Below are 19,947 nucleotides of genomic sequence, written 5' to 3'. Positions count from 1 at the left end.
AAGAAGAATCACAGCTAGATCTAATAAAAGAACTTCATTCAAACAAGCTATAAGATGAGTTTATAACTAACAAAGTTTGGCACTTTCTATGAAACTCAATTTATCATCTGCTGTTTTTGTTCTTTTAGATATTTATTAGTTTAAAATCAAAGATCAATTTTCTTTAATTCACATTAATTTTCTAAGTTAATAAGATATATTGAAGTAAGTTTTGAAGAACTGTTTGCAGCAACTATATTACTTGAATTAATTATATGCTTTAGTAGATCATTACGATGTGAAAATAAATAAGGAACAAGAGGATTTGAGCTCTGAAACTGTCTTAAAAATGGTTCATAGACATACAAAATGTAAATCTGTAAAATACCAATTTACATTTTAGGAATTTGTCTTTACAATGCTCAACAACAATGGTGTATGGCTTAGATTAAAGTTTCTTTGTCAATAAATTTCTTTACGTCATCTAAAATTAGTAAGGCTCTTTCTAAGCATTTCACTTTATCTAACCTCTAGTTGTGCAGTACTTTAAAAGAAATTGAGTTAAATTTAGCTCGCCATGCTGTGGTATCATTAAACAAGAAGTAAAGATCGCTTAAAAAGGTATATTCCATTTGATAGATTCAATCCCAGTTTTCAGGGCTCAATTTACAACAAGTAAACCGCAAACACCAATATTCAGCAAATGCTTTCCTTCAGGCATTTCTCTTTCAGCTGATCACTGAACATTTTTAAAAAGCTTAAATTGACATTTGGTCCAGTCACTGATATTTGTAATATTTTGTTTTTATCTGGAGGGGAGATACCTTCTACATAAGCATTGAGAAAATGTTGAGCAATGGACTTTCCCAAAAATATACTGTAATACCTTGTTTGTCCTTTATTAGTTTTTGTACCAGAAAATCTCACAAATAAGTCCGCTTGACCCCTCAATACAATTTTATTTAATGCTTGATCAAAGCATACCAACTAATTAACACAAGAATGCAACTGATTTTGCAGAATGCCATCAAAGTATGGTGCAAGGCCATGACTGATAACATAAGAGGCATTTAGTACCTACCTCCATGCTGGAATTTTGACACTGTACAACAATCAGAAAATACAATCTTAGAAGTTGCACCAACATCTTCACATGAACTTAAAGATAACTTAATTTGTAAAACATTGAGAACCCACATAATCTCCACCTTAGAAACATAGTCTTTATAACAAAAAGAAGTAATAGTGTTGTCATTTCATGTAAATAAAGTTGAGGATTCAAACATATCATTTGCTACTAAAATGTTATTAATCCAGATGATCCAGGCAAAAAATACAGATGTTATCACAACCACTGTTCTCACAACTGTTGATCAAAGTTTTAGTCCATTGGAACATTGGAGTTGAAGTACCATTGGAACATAAAAAGGTTTTCAGTGAAGGTTGAGAATTCCTTATCTTAATTATTTCATTATGCTGCTTTCCTTTTTAGTGTGTGAAGTCACTGCCATTCAGCCCATATTGCCCAGTCCAAAATATTTTTTACACACATAAAAAAAATATGATACACATATCTCTACCTTTTATCAACCAACTGAACTATGGGTGTAGGTTTATATCTAAGCATTGGTCATTAAACAGTCTTTTAAGATGTCATCTAAAAGCAATTAATTACATAAAAATAAAAAAAAATTCATGGTGGTTTGAGAGAAATTCCAAGAAAACAGTTAACAACCTTTAAATTTTTCAGTGGTAGCTTTTTGTTAAAACTTCACAGCAAAAAAATGAACTGCAATTTGGAATATTCTCCCTTTAATATAAAAAAAATGATCATGGAATGAAGTAAGAACAGGACATGTTAATGGCTGCTTGCAGCACGTAGTTGTGATATGCTGGACAATGGGGTCACCACTTCCTGACATCAGGAAAGAATATCAAATATATTTTGGAATTACTTAAAAAATACTTTATTAATAACTAATATTATTAAAATTAATTCATTAACAAAAATGCCCTTCTCTGAAATTTTTTGCAATATTTCCTGACTTTTTCTAAATATTCACGACTATATTTCCTGCCAGTGGGAACCATGATTAATTACACTACTCATTCAGCACCAATAGCTCTTGATATAACATAAACCTACCAATTTAATTCCTTCATAGAAAAAATTAGCCAAAACTTTATTAAAGTTTGTATTTTGAAGTCAATCCATTTAACTTTCTATATTCTATAATAGCAAAAATGGCTGAACAAAGAAAGTTTGAAATTTCAAAACAGCATAGTAATTCAGGATGGTACATCGCCCATCCTACTATTTATTGTTTAAATCATTCAAAGCAAAATCGAATTCATACAAATGTAAAATTTCCACGTAACTAATCAACTTCTTTTTCTTTCTTTAACAAGTCATCACCTATCACTACTTTCTGTATGTTACACCTGTTTTTTTACTCCCAATTTTGATTCTAATACCTTTATATGATTCATTTTTCAAAAATAAGATCTCTTATAAAAAAAAAATATGCAAGATTATGAATAACTTTTTTCTTTGTTTGAAAATAATTCTTTTTCAACCAATTGCTTATATTGTCTACTTACCTAAGTCCCAAAAATAGATACATTTTCTTCTCACTATCATCTTTTGCATTTTATACACTTCTAAGAATATAAATAAATAATATATTTTTTATCCACTATTTCTACACCAACTTTCTTTCTTACTGACAAACTCATTTGTTTGCAAAAACCTGTAATTAGAGTTTGCTCAAATTTTGTTTTTACATCTTTTATATATGCATAAAACCACACCACAAACCACATTACAATAAAATAATGTAAAGTATATTAAAACTATACATGTATATTATTATTTTCTTTCTGATTTAAACAAAATTACTATAATTTACACTAAAATTTTAAATGTTATAAAATTCATATAAACTAATTCCATATGTATTTAAACCTTATGTATATAAAAAAACTGACAAAAAAGAATCATTTTTATAACACCATTTTCCTAAATGTGCATGACCAAGATAATATAAATAATCAGAAAACATGTCTTGGTTCTTCATAGTGGTAGGTTTCTGGTTAATTATGAGTTTTAAAATTCTATAAAAAAGCAGCATATGAATGAATCATATACTTATAGAAAATTTATACGTACTCAAAAATTTTTTTGTTTAAAAGAAAAAAAAAGAATTTCATAATATTTATTTAAAAAGAAGCTGTATAATACAACCTGCACATTATGTGATGATCATTAAGTGTATGATCTCTAAGTGACAAATATCTCCTTTATTCATCCTTTCAAAAAAGAGATCAGAATTAAAAATTTTTAAATACTTACCTCAGGTCAAGGTGAATTCACAATTAAAATACTTCATAGGTATGTAAATTCGTTTTTACATTTAACTGACATATATAAAAAATTTATTGTAATATAAATATTAACTTACTTAATTCATCAACCCAAGCGGCAGTTTCCTGAGATGTGAATTTCAGTCTTGTGTCATTTTTAATATCGACCATACTAGATGGATGGAATGGATAAAGAGGATCCACTTTACCTAACTTAACCTAATAAAAACATGAAAAGAGAATTTTACATTATTAAATTTTCAAATTTAATACTGTTTTTAAAAAAGTAAGTTTAAAGTAAGTACCATTTAAAATGCAGTCAGCATTCACACATGGACACTGTGTACCCCGATCTAACAAACAAAGGTAAACTGCGTTGTTTACCTTTGTTGTATTTAAAAAGTATTTAAAATGCCTCCACTGACTGAAACTCCTGCCGACTGAAGTACATGATGCAATTTGTTTTCTTAAAGGCATGAAAGTGGCTGAAATTCATAGTCATATCAGTGAAGTGTATGGAGAAAACATTATGAGTAATGGAATGGTACGAAAATTGGTTAGAACTTTTCAAGATGGCAACCAGAATAATCATGATGAGGAATGGAATGGACAACCTTCTGTCATTATTATGACGAAAAAGTGAGAGAGAACAGATGCTTTTTACGATTTCTTCGTTATCTGAAGAGTTTCCTCAAGTTTCAAGAAGTGCTGTCTATGAAATTGTGACCAAATGCTTAAATTAATGAAAAGTGTGCTCATGCTGGGGACCGAAAATATTGACTGAGGTATACAAAACCAAACATTCAGGCAGTGCGTTGACTTTTCTTGAGCGGCACAATTTAAAGGGTAATGATTTTTTAGGCCAAATTGTCATAGTTGATGAAACATGGGAGGCTTACATTACACCAGAATCAAAGCAGCAATCCATGAAATGGCAGCATTCAACATCAACCAAGGAAGTGAAGTTTAAACAGACAATTTCAGCCCGGAAATCATGTGTACGGTGTGTTGGGATAGGAAGGGGGTGTTGCTGGTGGAGTTTTTGCCTCATGGTGACAAAATAAACTCTGACATTGTGAGACCTTAAAAAAACTGCACCATGCAATCCAAAACAAAAGGCGTGACATGCTGAATAAAGGGATCTTTGCTTCATGACAATGCCCGTCATGAAGCAAATTATTTTTTAATCTTTACATAGAAATAGCAGTTGATAATGTTAAAGAACAATTTAGATTGGGAGTAACAGTACAAGATGAAAAATAAATAAATTTGCTGATGATATAGTAATTCTATCTAAGAGTAATAAGGATTTAGAAAACAATGAATGGCAAATCCTACGCAAGAACTACCGCATGAAAATAAACAAGAACAAAATGAAAGTAATGAAATGTAGCAGAAATAACAAAGATGGACCACTGAATGTGAAAATAGGAGGAGAAAAGATTATGGAGGTAGAAGAATTTTATTATTTGGGAAGTAGAATTACTAAAGATGGACAAAGCAAGAGCGACATAAAATGCCAAATAAATAATGTTTACATCAAAAATTAATTTAAATATCAGGATAAGATTTTTGAAAGTATACGTTTGGAGCGTCGCTTTATATGGATGTGAAACTTGGACAATCGGAGTACCTAAGAAGAAAAGATTAGAAGCTTTTGAAATGTGGTGCTATAGGAGAATGTTAAAAATCAGATGGGTGGATAAAGTGACAAATGAAGAGGTGTTTCGGCAAATAGATGAAGAAAGAAGCATTTGGAAAAATATAGCTAAAAGAAGAGAGAGACTTATAGGCCACTTATTAAGGCATCCTGGAATAGTCGCTTTAATATTGGAGGGACAGGTAGAAGGAACAAATTGTGTAGGCAGGCAACGTTTGTAATATGTAAAACAAATTGTTAGGATGTAGGATGTAGGGGGTATACCGAAATGAAACGACTAGCACTATATAGGGAATCTTGAAGAGCTGCATCAAACCAGTCAGATGACTGAAGACAAAAAAAACAGATATATTCATTATATATTTTAATTTAAATATGTAAAATTTATATCAGAAATGCATTATTTATATGCAAAACTTCAACAATTATATTTATTACAGCAATCGATTACAATTATTTGCATTCCATGATGAATGTTCCTAAAATTGATTAAAACAGGTATAAATGAATTATAATATACTGAAAATTTATGCTACCTTCTGACAAAATAATAAAAGCTATTAGAGAGAGTTCACAATAGCACACACATCATCATAAGGTATACTCAAGTATTTGATATGGAGGTAAAATGACTTTTATAAAATAACTGAAAATCAGAAAGAAATCTGCAAAAAATATCAAAAGCAGAGTACTATAAAGCAGGAGTGCTTTATGTGGAAAAACATCTGACAGTAAAACATAAGATTTAGGAACTATAAAGAATTTGGCACTGACAGATAGGACAATAGGAAAGCTAGAAAACCAACCAACAATGGCTTTAAAACACAATGTGAAATACAATATTGAGAATTGTACAAACTGATAAGAGTATAAAACAAGAAGGTTTAAGATAAATTAAAGATTACAGAAATTTATCACAGAATTTTGAAAAATATTCTTCAACATTTAATTCTGTAGTCTAGATACTAATAAATGCCAACAACCACCAAAGATTTCCACGATATCATTAACTTCCACAGGAAAAAAACCCTCAAAGTTTTGTTTAGGCTTATGCTTTTGGGTTCTTTCATCTTCACAAATTTAAATTTTCTGAGACACAATTACCCTTGTTATTTTTTTGTTTTGGGGGGTGAAAAACGCCTGTGCTTATCATCACCCGGAATTTTTTTTTTTAATAAAAAAATAAAATAAAACTAATCTAAAAGATGAATAAAACTTACAACTAATATCACAGATAAAATCTAAAATAAAAACAGAAGTAAATAGAATTTAACAAAGTCAGAGATGGGTGTAAAGGACCCATTCTCGGGTAACAAAAACACCAAAAAGAAAACTAAAAGACATAAAAGTTAAAAAAAAAAGAAACTATATAAAATTTAACAAATCCCAATAGGGAGTGTAAAAGGCTCCCTACTCTTGATAAAATCAAAAACACAGAACCAAAAATATTAAAGTAAAAATAAACAAAAATTAAAAACCAACTTATTAAAAACTTTTCCAGTATAAGAAATATGCACAACAATATTACATTTTTTTGTATTAAGCCAGTAGTACGTAAAAGTAGAAACATCCATTTTAAAATTTCATTATCATTGTACAAGACACCACCAATGTTTCTGGGTAAATTAAATTTACGACGCAATACCGCATAACATATGCAATCTATCAGTATGTGGCACACAGTCATGCGGCAGTTGGATCGTGCACATAGGGGTGCGTGTCCTCCTGACAACAGGTACTCGTGTGTGACCCTCGTATGTCCAATTTGCAATCGACAGAGGACTACTTCCTCACGCCAAGTTTTTCTGCATAAGGAGTCCCATGGCAACACAGAATCTTTAATCTGCCGGAGTTTATTATCAACTGTAACCGTCCAGTCACCTTGCCACTTTGCTCTTAGTGATTGTTTTACATAATTAATAAAATCAGAAGTAGCAACTCGGATGGTGAAAGGAGACTGATTACATGCTTCTTTGGCAGCGGAATCTTCATGTTCATTACCTGGAATCCCTACGTGGCTAAGGACCCGGCAAAAACATACTTCTGTGTTGCAATAATCAGCCATTGTGTTGTAAATTTCAATGACGATAGGCTTGGAGAGCACTACACGAGTAACTGCAAATAAGAATTTTTCTATATTTAGAGTTAATGATACTTACAGCCTTATTTATAGTGTATAATTCAACGATAAACACACCCGTAATACTGGGTAGACTAAACATGTAAGTTCTTTCATTAACAACAAATGCACAACCAACAGTATTGTTTTGTCTCGATCCATCAGTGTATACCACCACGTCTGGGTTCATCTTGGAGTGAACACACTGAAACATTTGCTGGAAGACAGTAGGTAGTGCTGATTGTATATTGTATGTCGTAAGGTCAAAAGTAAAATTTATAAGGTTTATTCCCCATGGAGGATATGAGCATGGATACGATGGAAAGAAAGACGGTGTGTCAGCATTTATATGCTGCAGCAGACATCGGGTACGGACACCTACAGGTGCAGTACAACATGGACGGCCTCATACTTTCCTAAATTAGGATTTCTAAGGACTGAGTCAAAAGCCGGATGATTTAAGATGGTCATGTATGATGTATGATAAATCATACATGACCGATCGGCTCCCCAGTTGGTGTTACTAAGGAAGGACTCGCATATATCTAAAAGGTTGGAAGATTTTGTTTTTAATTCTTTTAAAAACAAAATAGATATAGTGAAATATATAGTATATATATATATATATATATATATATATATATATAGTGAGATATAGTGTTCTGTAGTCTCTCTGCTGTGGGTGTTAAACGGCTCGCAATGTAAATAGCAAAATCGTCAACAAATAGAGAACATGAGACAGGAGCCTGAACACAATTGGTAATACTGTTTAGGGCTACAGAAAATAAGGTGGCACTTCATACACTATCTTGAGGCACTCAAGGTCTTCTTCTCAAAGAAGACAGACACTACCTGAGAGCGAATCTTCTACATGAACACGAAATGTTCGGTGATTTAAGAATCATATTGCATATGATATAGAAGCATATGCATCTGATTTAGAAGCATATTGCCCTTGATTCCCCATTCTTTGAGGGTGTGAAGAATACCACATTGCCAGGCCGTGTCGTACGCCTTTTTTATATCAAAGAAGATTGCGACGAGGTGCTGGCGGTTTAGGAAAGCGTTTTGTATGACTGTTCTGGAGATAGAAAGCCATGTCTCTCCAAGTACAATGTAAGCCTGCGGTTTACCATTCTCTCCATTATTTTACACAAAATGCTTGTTAAAGAGATAGGGCAGTAGCTTGAGGAGTTGGTTTTGTCTTTACCAGGTTTTAGTACTGGTATAATAAATGCTTCTGACCAGCATTTAAACCATTGTAAATATTTGAAAGATGTTGTAGGCCGAATTAGGAAGGTGTGAAAGCATGGCAAGGTGAATGTTGTCCGGTCCAGGTGAAGTGTCACGTGATTTTTAAGTGCGTGTAAAATTCTTTAAATACGAATGGGGTGTTTAATTCACCAACGTTTAACAATAATACTTCTATCGGTATCTTGTACCTTTGAAAATCATTATTATATGATATAGTGAGAGACACCGAACGGAAAGATTTTGCTAAAGTATTTGGCACAGCCAAAGATGAAAGGATTCTCCTTCATCAAAATCCTCCATCACAAATTTTTTTCCACACAGACGTGGGAATAGTGCGTAAGATAGTGTTTACATATTTCGTCCATGAACTCCTCTTAGCGTTCAAGAATACTCGACAGCATACCACTCTAGCCCTGAGATATAAATATGCGTAGTGCCTGCCGTTGATTCCTAATAGCATATTTGCAATCATCATTCCACCATGGAATGGAGGGACGTCTAGGATTACCCGATGTTTGTGGGATATATCTGTTGGCATTCTCAAGTATCATGGATGTAAAAGAGGAACACTGGTCAAGGATGTTCGCACCATTGTCATACTGTGATTGGAAGGCTTTATGGTATCCATTCCAATCCGCCTTTTCAAAAATCCATCTCCATGGCCTTCTTTTAACCTCGCGTTCTACAACAAAACCAATAATAATTGGTCTGCGATCACTGCCGTGAAAGTCATCACAAATAGACCATTTAAGATGAGGGAGCAAATTCGATGAGCATATGGAGAGATCGATGTTAGATACAGTACCAGATGACAAAGACATGAATGTGTGTGATCCATTATTCAGTAGACAAAGGTCCAAGTCTTGTCTCACTCTATCATATTTCCTCAAGTGGAGCAGAATGTTGAGCCCAAGGAAATATGGTGGGCATTGAAGTCTCCTACTATTAACGATGGAGATGGTATTTGTTTGAGGAGATTTGAGACATCTAGAGCACTGAACTCAAGTGTTTTGTGAGAGATACAGATTGCAGATATGCAATTTGAAGGGGATAGAGACCTTTACTGCAACACAAGGAATGAGAGTGGTTTGTTGAATCCTTGTAGCAGACACCCCATGATTCATGAAAAAGGCCACTCCACCACTCTCTCTACTGTCTACTAGACAGTCGTATCTCTCACAGAAGAATCCTCTGAGTGTTATTGGGTCATGTTATAGAAGATGAGTTTCTTGGAAACACATGATTAGTGGATCATGTGCATATGCCAGTACTCTAATATCTTCAATGCGAGCCGAAGACCTCCAACATTCCACTGAAAAATGTGCATAAAAATTAGATGTACATGATTCGGTGTTTATTTTTTTTATTTTAAAGAACTCCGATGCTCTGGGGTCGGGTAGTTCTTCAACCATATCCTCCAGTATATGAGGTGGTAATGGAGGAAATTTATTTGAATGGGATGCCGCAGTTGACATCCCAGAGGGGTGGTTATGTGGATTCCCTTTATGGGGACCTTATTAGGTGGCTTACTGTCAGCTGTGATAGTCCCTGCCCATACCGGTAAGACTTTGGGAACAGGGACTTTCATATGGATTACACTGTTGAATTCACTAACTGCGACGAAAGACACTTTATTCATCTTTGTCAGCTCTGAAATAATGGCTGTAAGTGAAGCTACTTGATCAGAAAGCATCTGAACAAGTTTTTTAAGTTCATTGCAGGATCCGCACTGCTGTTTACTAACATTTGTAGGAGTTTGTTTCGATGTAGCACCAGTAAAATATACATCTGGTTTAACCAGGTTCCGTGAATTACTTATCTTTTTATATACTCTGCATGCAGCCAAGATAGCTTCTGCTCAGTACAGATTTTGAGATTTGCCTTTTAGGCAATCTCAGGAGCGGGCTGTATGTGAACCACTGCAGTTCCCACAGTTTTCACCTTCTTCAAGTTAGTGTCATTGTGACCTTCTTTAGCACATCGAGCACAGATCTCCGTTTTCGAGCAAGATATAGTGTGACCATATCCTTGGCATCTGAAACATCACCATGGGTTGGGTATGAATTGGTCATAACCGAACCGAGAGGTAACCCACTTTAATCTTCTCTGGTGGAACAGGGAGATTGAATGTTAGTATAAGAGATGGTGTCGGTTCTTCTGTTCCGCTCTGCCGTTTCATTATACGCTTCACTTCAACAACATCTTGGGGGCAAAGCTCATCAATTATTTTGGTGATATCTATATCAAAAAGGTCTCAACAAAAGATTACTCCCAGGCTCATATATAACGTTTTGTTGCATTCTGCACTGATATTTATACCACCCATATTACGAAGACATAAGATAGATCGATTCTGTTCATCATTGAATGTTTCAATCAGAACCGATCAGTCACGTAATTTCCTGATATTCTTCGGGGAACCACTTGCACCTGTTATAGTTTTGTTTATTAAGAAATGTGAAACCTTTCAGAAGGTTCAGGAAGCCGCCTTCCTGACTATTTCGGAGAACAACAAATCTAATATTTTTATAATTCAAATCTAATGATTTGCGGTTCTCTTCAGTAGGACTTTTATCCTCGTCAGACAAAGTTGACTGCGGTCTTTTCACAAGACTAGATTTGGTGGTTTTTTCAGATGGACCACCACCATCATTGTATTTATTATTGTAACTGAAATTTTGGTTCCACGAGTACCGGCAAAAAATGGACCACTCCAGCAGAGCGCATGCATACTGGAGCTAGAGCTAAATACAACTGGGTTCGCCCTGGTGCCCAGAGGACATCGTTCAAGACTCACTACGTAGAGCCATTCACCCATCGGCATGATTTGTTCCCACCTCCGGATATGGTTGCGTTTTGTAAGATGTCGCAACACCACCGAGTGTAAATGTAAGAAATATCAGTGTAGGATGTTGTTGTATAATTGTGTAAGTGTGTATGTTGTAATTTATGTAGTGTTCTTGGTGTAGTATATGTGTATAGGGTAAAGTGTTCTACAGCTCACTGTATAGTGAGAAGAAAAGCTGCAGAGGGTAGGCCTGTGCGGACGCCAATCCCCAAAGTCTTAAAGAATAAGAGTCCCCGTCGGGGAATTACCCATGTTATGGAATAACCAGGTTTTTAGAGATATTCTTTTGTCTATTATATTTAAAATAATTCTTTTCTGTAATATAATTAAAATTAAAAAACTAATTTGTACACGTTTTGTTTAACTGAAATTAGTACAATATAAGTGTGCTTTATTGTGATAATGAATAATTGAATGAAAAACTACATATTAGATGTACAGTATGTCCTGTTTTACTGTTACATATCTAAGAAACTTTGTTTTCCATTACAGTTTTAAAATTCTGTAGAAATTTAGGGATACATACCTTAAATGCCAGCATTTGCATAACAGATAAGAGATTTAACATAAATCCATCACCAGCAAGAGCACGTTCTTCGACTTGAATCTGAGCACGCTTTTCATTATGACGAAGAAGAGCAGCAATATACGCCAACATTGGTTCTCTTGAGCTGGTGTTGACCAAAATATCATGAAATATTTTGTGAAGTAATCCCTAAAAATTAATTGTATAAAAAATAAAATTTAAGTATTTTAAATGAAACGTAAAATCAAATATTTTAAACAGAGACAAGATAAAATTGTAGATAGTTGGAATTCTATTTGTACAGACTATATAATAATGTACCTGTCACATTAAATATACATACATTTATTTTCTTTTTAATATCTGTTAATGGAACTAAACAGTTACATCACACAAGAAAGGTCAGAAAAGGAGAAGAAGAGGGACCTACTTTAATAATATTTATTATAATTGGATAATAAAGTTTTGACTACTAAGGTTAATGCTGAAGTGCCCATAAGTGAACAAATGAAAGCCTTTTCATAATAGTTATATGAATAATGCTAATGGAAATATATTATTATAATGTATCAATAACTAATGGTATTGGGGGAAAGGAGGTAAACGTACAATGCATTTAGGGGGACATATCTTCCTTTGTTAACACACAAAGGAATATTGTCCACCTTTCATGATAAGGCAAAGTTGAAAAAAATAAAATTACTAATGAAATTTATACAAACTAGAATGGATGTAATTATATAAAAAATATAATTGTATAAGAAAAAAAATCATTAATTTCATTAGGAAAAAACTTAAAAATATAAATCTTGAAAATCGATTACACATAACTATATTAATAAATATATAAATAAAATAGTTAATGGAGAAAGTTATACTGTACCTTTTAAACCAATAAATAATTTCAAAAGATATTTATCTTAAAAATTAAAATGCAAACAAAATTTAACAGACATTTATAGAATTTTAACAATGGTAAATAAAAATATGTATTGATCCCTTAAACAGAAGCTTTACAACATCTAAAGAGCGAAAGAGCAAAAGAATGAAAGAAAGAATATTTCAACATAGAAAATAGGTAGTATTGAAAATGATCTAAAAATAAATAATTACAATAACAAACTTTAATACAAAATAACATTTACAAATATACACACACACACACACACATTTATAAGTGAACAGGTAAATTTTAAACATGATGAATTTTAAAACTGGTACAAATATTTTAATAGCTCAACTCTGTTACCAATAACTGAGTGCATCATGATAATTTATCAATTTTTAGATATAATAATGGCAACTCATTACCTGATATGGTATTTTATAACTGATGAAGATTATAGCTATAAAAGTTATGGCTATGACTGAACAATTGTTTAAAAAAACCAATTTGCTAGTTAGTTTACATTACACTTACTATTTTTATGTGTTCATAAGTGATATGTGTTAGTATGTATTTTTTGCAAAATTTAAATATCCTTCTAATTGCAATTACTGTAAATGGAAAAACTTCATAAAACATGATGTTCCTAAACATGGTATATATGGTAGATAGGTTATAACAAACAAATTCAGAATTAATGATACTATACCTATAATTTTTCCTTCCGACTAAACTAATAGAGGGAGTAACACTGGTTGTTGCTTCTTTTTTTTCTTTTTTCCAAGCAAAAAATGCTTCAGCATTATCAATGCCCAAATACAACGTATGTATTTTTTTAAAAATAAATGTTAAAAATTCACAATTAAAAACAAAAAAATTAAAAATAATTAAATATATCTTAAAATGAAAACACCTGTAGTGAATGCTAAAATCAAAATAAAACACAAAGATATATCATGCTCTATATATGGTCCCTTCTTAATAGATTGCTGCTGTTATTTAAATATTATTACATACAAACTTTTTGAGTAAAAATTAAAATTGATTTTGAAAATAAAACCACAATCTATTATTTAAAAAAAGTTAATTTGCTCATGAACATCCATGAGTGATCAATCTATCTATTACTGCAGTTATTCAATCTATTAGATTAATCATATTGTAAATTTCTTGGGGAAAACTTGCCTCTAAAGTCAACATTCAATCATGGAGTATTTTTAAGTCAACATTTCATTTAGTAGTGATAAAAAAGTAAACTGTAATTTACAGTTCACAATATTAATAATTACTAAAGTAACTACAATAATTAACTGTATCATACAGTAACTAATTATAATTAATATTTACAATATTAACTTTTTTTACTAAATTCATCTTAAAATAAATTAAAATTATCATGAATGTAATAATAATAATACATTGAGAACGGTTGTTGTCCCTTGGAATTTTTTAACTGTGCACTGGACAGGAATTGAAGAAGTACTGATTAAATTTTCAATCAAGCCTGAACTGTCTTTTGACCATAATTAATAGAACAAAAGAAACAAAATAGTTTACAGAATAATGCTCTTTCATGGAAGATTCAGAAGCATTAGGGCAGTACAAACTTATGTCCAATTAAAATAAGTAAAATGGAACAATGAAGGAAGAATAAAGGTGCTAAATAAAATGCCAATAGAAATAGCAAAGTGTTTGTTTATACAAACAGGAAGATAATAAAAAATGGAAGAAATACATGGAGAAACTATTTTGATTTACCAGAATACAAAGGTTGAAATAAAAGTGTATCAGGTCATAAAAGAAATAAACTTCTTTATAAAGGAAATATATAAAGGTTATAAAGGAAATAAAAGAGCAATAAAAAGGTATCAGGTTAAAATTAAAGAGGATAAGTAAGGACAGCAATCTTAAAATTGAAAGTTATAAAATTTATAAAGAATGGAAAAGGTATAGAATAAACAGCTGCCAACATAGGTGATTAATTGCCTTAAAAGAAAGATTGAAGGAAAATAATTGTATATGACCTAAAAACTTAAAACAACCTGTCTTCAATCCTCAAAAAGCATGATGCAGTAAAGTATTAAAATTACAGCAAAATTAATTTAGTTTTACAATTAACACACTTTCCTCTGTGAATTGTAAAAAGAAGGCTGAATAAAAAAAAAGAGCTGATAGGGTAACTGATAAAAGAACAATGTGGATTCAGGAAAGAAAGAGACAAGGATAAACTAAGCTGTTAAGAATAAATTAATGTAAATATTAAGATGCCAATAAATAGACATGAAAGATACTTAAAGAACTGTATCTAAATCAGAAAATAGCTTCAAAAATAAAGGAACTTAGTGGTACAATCTAGGAATAGAGAAATATGAGAAAGGCAAGTTCCTGCCACCAACCTTGTTTAACATTTATGTTGATGTGATCAAAAATTCTTTAGAAGATGAAGATATCACTGAAAGAGAATATATCATATATAACATTTGCAGATGACATTATATTTTTAGGAGATGAAGTACAGGATATTCAACAGATTATTTAAAAATTAGGAAATATTACAAAAATAGAATGAAAATGAATGTAGCAAAAATTAAAATAAAGGTAGAAGACAATAAGCCAATGATATATGCACAAAAAATGGAATAACTGAACAAGTAAAAGGTGCAGATATTTACATACAATTTTGACAGAAACAAAAAATTATATGTAGTAATTAGATTTGAAAACTGTCATCTGATGAAGTGTTATGTTTGGAGAATATTGCTTCTGTATGGATGACATGCACTGACATTAAGAAATGTCAGCATGGAGAGATCAAAAAAAGATTAAATGGACTGACAAGTGAAAAGTGGAGAAATTTAATAAGAATATAATCTTAAGTAAAACAATTCAGAATAAGAAAGCTAACTGAATTAGACATACTATGAGCAGAGAAGGATTGATTAAAATAGTGCTAGCATTGGATTGTGCAAAAAACAAGAGACTGGAAAAGAGGAAAAAGGTTATAGACATCTTAAAAGGATATGTGAGCTATCATGATCTTAGAAGTTTTGCTGAGAATAAAAGAGAATGGAGATGAAGGTATCCATCTAACAGTGATCTATGAATATGATCTTTTTCCCCATCTGAACCTGCTTAAATCAGGTTGTTGGAAGTAAAAAAAATTACTAGTTATTGTAAATAATGGCCTATTTCTTAGTGCTATCCTAATGTAACAAGTTATTACATGCAATTCTATATGAAAAGTTAACTTTGTAAATATTTTTGAGATGTTATAGATTTCCAATATAAGTTTACACAAACAAGGAAATGAATTTACAAGGTTGATTTAATTACATGATTTGTGATTATTTTTACATTACAATTTAATGCTGTTTGACAATAAAAGACATTTGATGAAATCTTTTGCTTTTTAAATAGCTACATTATTAATTATAATTGGAGGTTATGTATACATACTCAAAAGACATGAAATATATCACTATAAAAATATATTTGAACATATTTTCTGTGCAACAAAAAAATCGCCAACATTACATTAGAATTATTGAGTGTCCCTCTTATCAATGAAAATTACCAATATTTATTCCAATAATTGATTAATCAAAATAAATTATAAATATGAAACATAAACAGTAAAAATATTATTACTCTTAAGAGTGTATGTTTGATGAACCACATCGTATTCTAAGTGTCTGCTACAGCCACATGTTAAATGATTCAACACTAGTGAAAAGGTAATTTGTTATTTTATCTTTTAGTTTTCAGTTTTCTTTAGTGGAAACAAAAAAATTTTAAATGGTCAACAAGAAGTATAGAAAATGGCTACTTGGATTTTTACCCTGTTTAGTTAAAAATTAGATTATATATCAAAAATAATGTCACAGAAGTGAAATTTTAATACTATTATGGGGTTTGGGCAAGAAATAAATATGTTGTTACTAGTAGAAAATTGTTAAATCCAATAACATCACAAACAAGTTTTATTTTATTTGAAAATGTTCCTGTTTGATGTGAAGCAAAATTGACATTATAAAGGATTTCTTATGACATGCAATTCTAATGTGAAATTTTACAACCAACTGCATCAATCAACCCTTCCTTCTGAGAAGAAACAGATTAAATGGTTATTTAAAATACTTATCAAAAAGCAAGGTAATAAAAAAAGACCTCAAAACTTACTCTTGTATTATCAAGTTCCTGTTGGAGCGTAGTGATAAGCGATTTATCTGCCAAAGTATTGCCACTAAAAAAGCGATCTGCAACTTTGGGGTCATCCTCAGCAAAAACAGAAATAGATAAAAAAGGTCCTAAAAATGATGTCTGAGCAACTTCACGTCCAGCAGCTGCTGTCACAATATCTGGCAGAAACTGTACCTATTACACAAAATATTAACTTCTCATAATAAATAATAAAAAAAAAAATTTTACCAAAAAGTAAAAAAAAAAGAATTTTTACAATAAAATTATTTAACTGATTTTATTTACAATAAAATAACAAATGGGATAATTTTTAGGATTAAACTTGTTACAAAATAACAACTTTAACAAAAGTCAGATCGAGCCACCACGAGCTGCGCTTGAATATATCTGGAACAAATAGGAAAAATGTGTCAGGTAAAATGAATCTAAATAAACTTCATAACTTCATCCATTATCAAGTTATACCCCGTTATCACCTCACTAGATCACACCTAGAGTGGTAACTCTCAGGACCCCTGAAAGTCAACCATGAAGTCTCCACTGGAATACTCCACTGGCTGAAGCAGGTAACACCAGGATTCAGAAAAGGCACTCTGATACAGTGTTTTTCTACTTAAAAGATCAACATTTGATCTTAAGCATTGGAATGTGCTGACACCACCACACGAACAATACTACAAAATCCAAAATCAAACTGAAACAAATCAGCTACATTTTCAAAATTGTATAATGTAACTAAAATTAATAACCGACCAACACAAAATTCTCATCATGAGACTGCAGGAAATAAGAAACACCAACCAGGATGCCACGGAATATCAAGGATATAGGCTCTGCAAAGGTACACTTGGGAAGAGTGTGATGAAAAGTGTTGCACAGTTTGGAACAAACATTTTGGTCAGCCTCAAAATAATAAATTCCATTTAAGAATTCAAGTAACAATCACAAAGAATTTCAACACTCACCCTAAAAGCAGTTAATAAAATCTATACCACAATAAATGTCCATACCCCCACTCTTAATAATAAAAACAAATTTCCAAAAGACCATAAAACAGAAAAGTTCTGAAACCTACTCAACCAGACCATAAATAACATCCTCAAAAATCACGTTAAACAATCAGAGACTTCAATACTCAACTAGGCAGAGAAAGATGATACCACGATATCATCAGAAAACAGCTTACTCAAAAGAGAACAAATGAAAATGAAACTTACTCATCGATCTCTGCAGAAAACACAACCTAGTCTTGAAATTATCATATTTCAAGAAGAAACCTCAAAATTCAAAACCTGGAAACACCCCCACTACAACAAAGGAGAATGGCAACTACTTCATGTATTCATGAACCACAAAAAGATATACAACATTAAAGTCCTCAGAGTATTAGACAAAAGCTCAGATCACTGCATAGTTAAAATTAAATTCAATCCCCAAAGGAAGCAATAAAACCAAGCCCCTAAAACTAAAAGAAAAATAGTCTCTACCCAACTAATCAAGAATGAAATTATCGAAAAAATAACGATCGCGATAAATTTGAGGACCTAGTCAACAACCTTAAACAAATCGCAGAAAAATTGGCCTCAATAAAATCCCATAAAAAAGCATGAATGGTGTGACAGTGAATCCAATGAAACTGTGGAGAACAGACATCTAGCATGGCTACTCCAAAAAATCAGCATCATCCTTCTAAAATTTAGTAAAACACAGCAAAGAAACCACCCAAACCCTACAGAAAATAAAAAGTTAGCCAACACCATAAAGACACACTGAAATCAATAGAAGAATTCAACAAAACATATTCGAGAGACTACCACAAAATCTTCATAAAACAACTCTAAAAATACAAATCTCCAACCCTACACGGGTGCCCTGAACTAACTTTAAATCTAACACAACCACCAGCGATTTTTTTTCTGGATATGATAGGGGGTGGCTAGTCAGGAGTAATTTTCAACAAAAATTAAAATCTTTTACATGTTGACTTTTTATAAAAATCGTTTTAAACAATTAAAGTACAGTTTTTTTTATTTCCTTAGATTCTGTAAAATTTAATGTATTTTCAACATATTTTTTAAAAATAATCAAGTCCATATAAAGTATTTTATAAATAAATAAAAACAATAAACTAAATTAATTTTTAGTATCACTAATTTTTACACTAAGAATCAGACCTTAGTTTTTAGATACTTGGATATTTATTTGTTTATTTGTAAATATAAATAAAACATTATTCACAACATGCAAAATAATATGTCACATTTTACCAATGGCAAAAACAATGTTAAAATTAGTAGAGTTTCTCACTGCTCATGTTTGATTATTTTCCTAAGTATAAATACTTTAGTGAACTAAATAAATTTTGAGTTTGTAATTCATCTCACCCAGTGAGATGAATTACAAAATGGTAGATCAGACCTATGCAGAGATCTGGAAACATAGGAAGACCAGCAAAAATCATCCTTCTTCAACAGCTCTTCTGGTAGTTGATACCAGAAGACTGGACGACAGCCCTCATCCACCCACTACAAAAAATATGGACAACACAGACCCTAACAACTACAGGGGAATCTCACTCCTAAACATGACAAACAAAATTCCTTCAAGAATCATCCTCAAAAGGAACGGTTTACAACCCAAGAAAGAACTGGAAGAATACTAGAACAGACCCTGAAGAAACTGTCCACACCAGATCATGAGTCTCAAGCTAACAATGGATTACAACAGAAAAAGAAGCAGAGACATGGTGATAACATTTGTAAATTTCAAGAAAGCACATGATTAGATCCACAGAGAATTCCTACTAAATGTTCTACGACATCTCGGATTACATACCAGATCAATAAACATGATAAAACTGATCCTCATAAACACTAAGTCAAAGGTGAAATTCAGAGGCAAACCAGAACCATTTGAGATCAAAATAGTATTGTGCCAAAAATGATGGACTCTCACTGTTACTGCTCTGGAAATGGTAATAAAGAATGGGCTCAAAAAATGCCTCCCAAAAAATAGGAGGCCAGAAAATCAAATCCAACTGCCTTGATTTCACTGACAACTTGGCGCTGCTAGCTAACAACATTGACAAAGAAAACATTGCAAATAAAATTAG

The 19,947-nt window shown here is 31.8% G+C and overlaps 1 protein-coding gene across 1 annotated transcript in view; it reads right to left on the bottom strand.

Annotated features, from left to right (window-relative positions):
* The window catches only part of Ube4B (Ubiquitination factor E4B), a 118,969-nt gene that overhangs the window by 69,354 nt on the left and 29,668 nt on the right, over positions 1-19,947 (bottom strand). The window contains exons 8-10 of the mRNA XM_075362502.1: positions 16,815-17,009; positions 11,750-11,938; positions 3,441-3,561 (exon numbers count right to left, since the gene is read on the bottom strand). Of these exons, the coding sequence (XP_075218617.1) occupies positions 3,441-3,561; positions 11,750-11,938; positions 16,815-17,009 (505 nt within the window). The remainder of the gene's footprint in view (positions 1-3,440; positions 3,562-11,749; positions 11,939-16,814; positions 17,010-19,947) is intronic.

This window comes from Lycorma delicatula, chromosome 1 (genome assembly GCF_047948215.1).
Source record: "Lycorma delicatula isolate Av1 chromosome 1, ASM4794821v1, whole genome shotgun sequence".
NCBI classification, from domain to species: domain Eukaryota; kingdom Metazoa; phylum Arthropoda; class Insecta; order Hemiptera; family Fulgoridae; genus Lycorma; species Lycorma delicatula.
The sequence above is the reverse complement of the archived record's forward strand: the minus strand, read 5'-3'. Positions and strand labels throughout refer to the sequence as shown.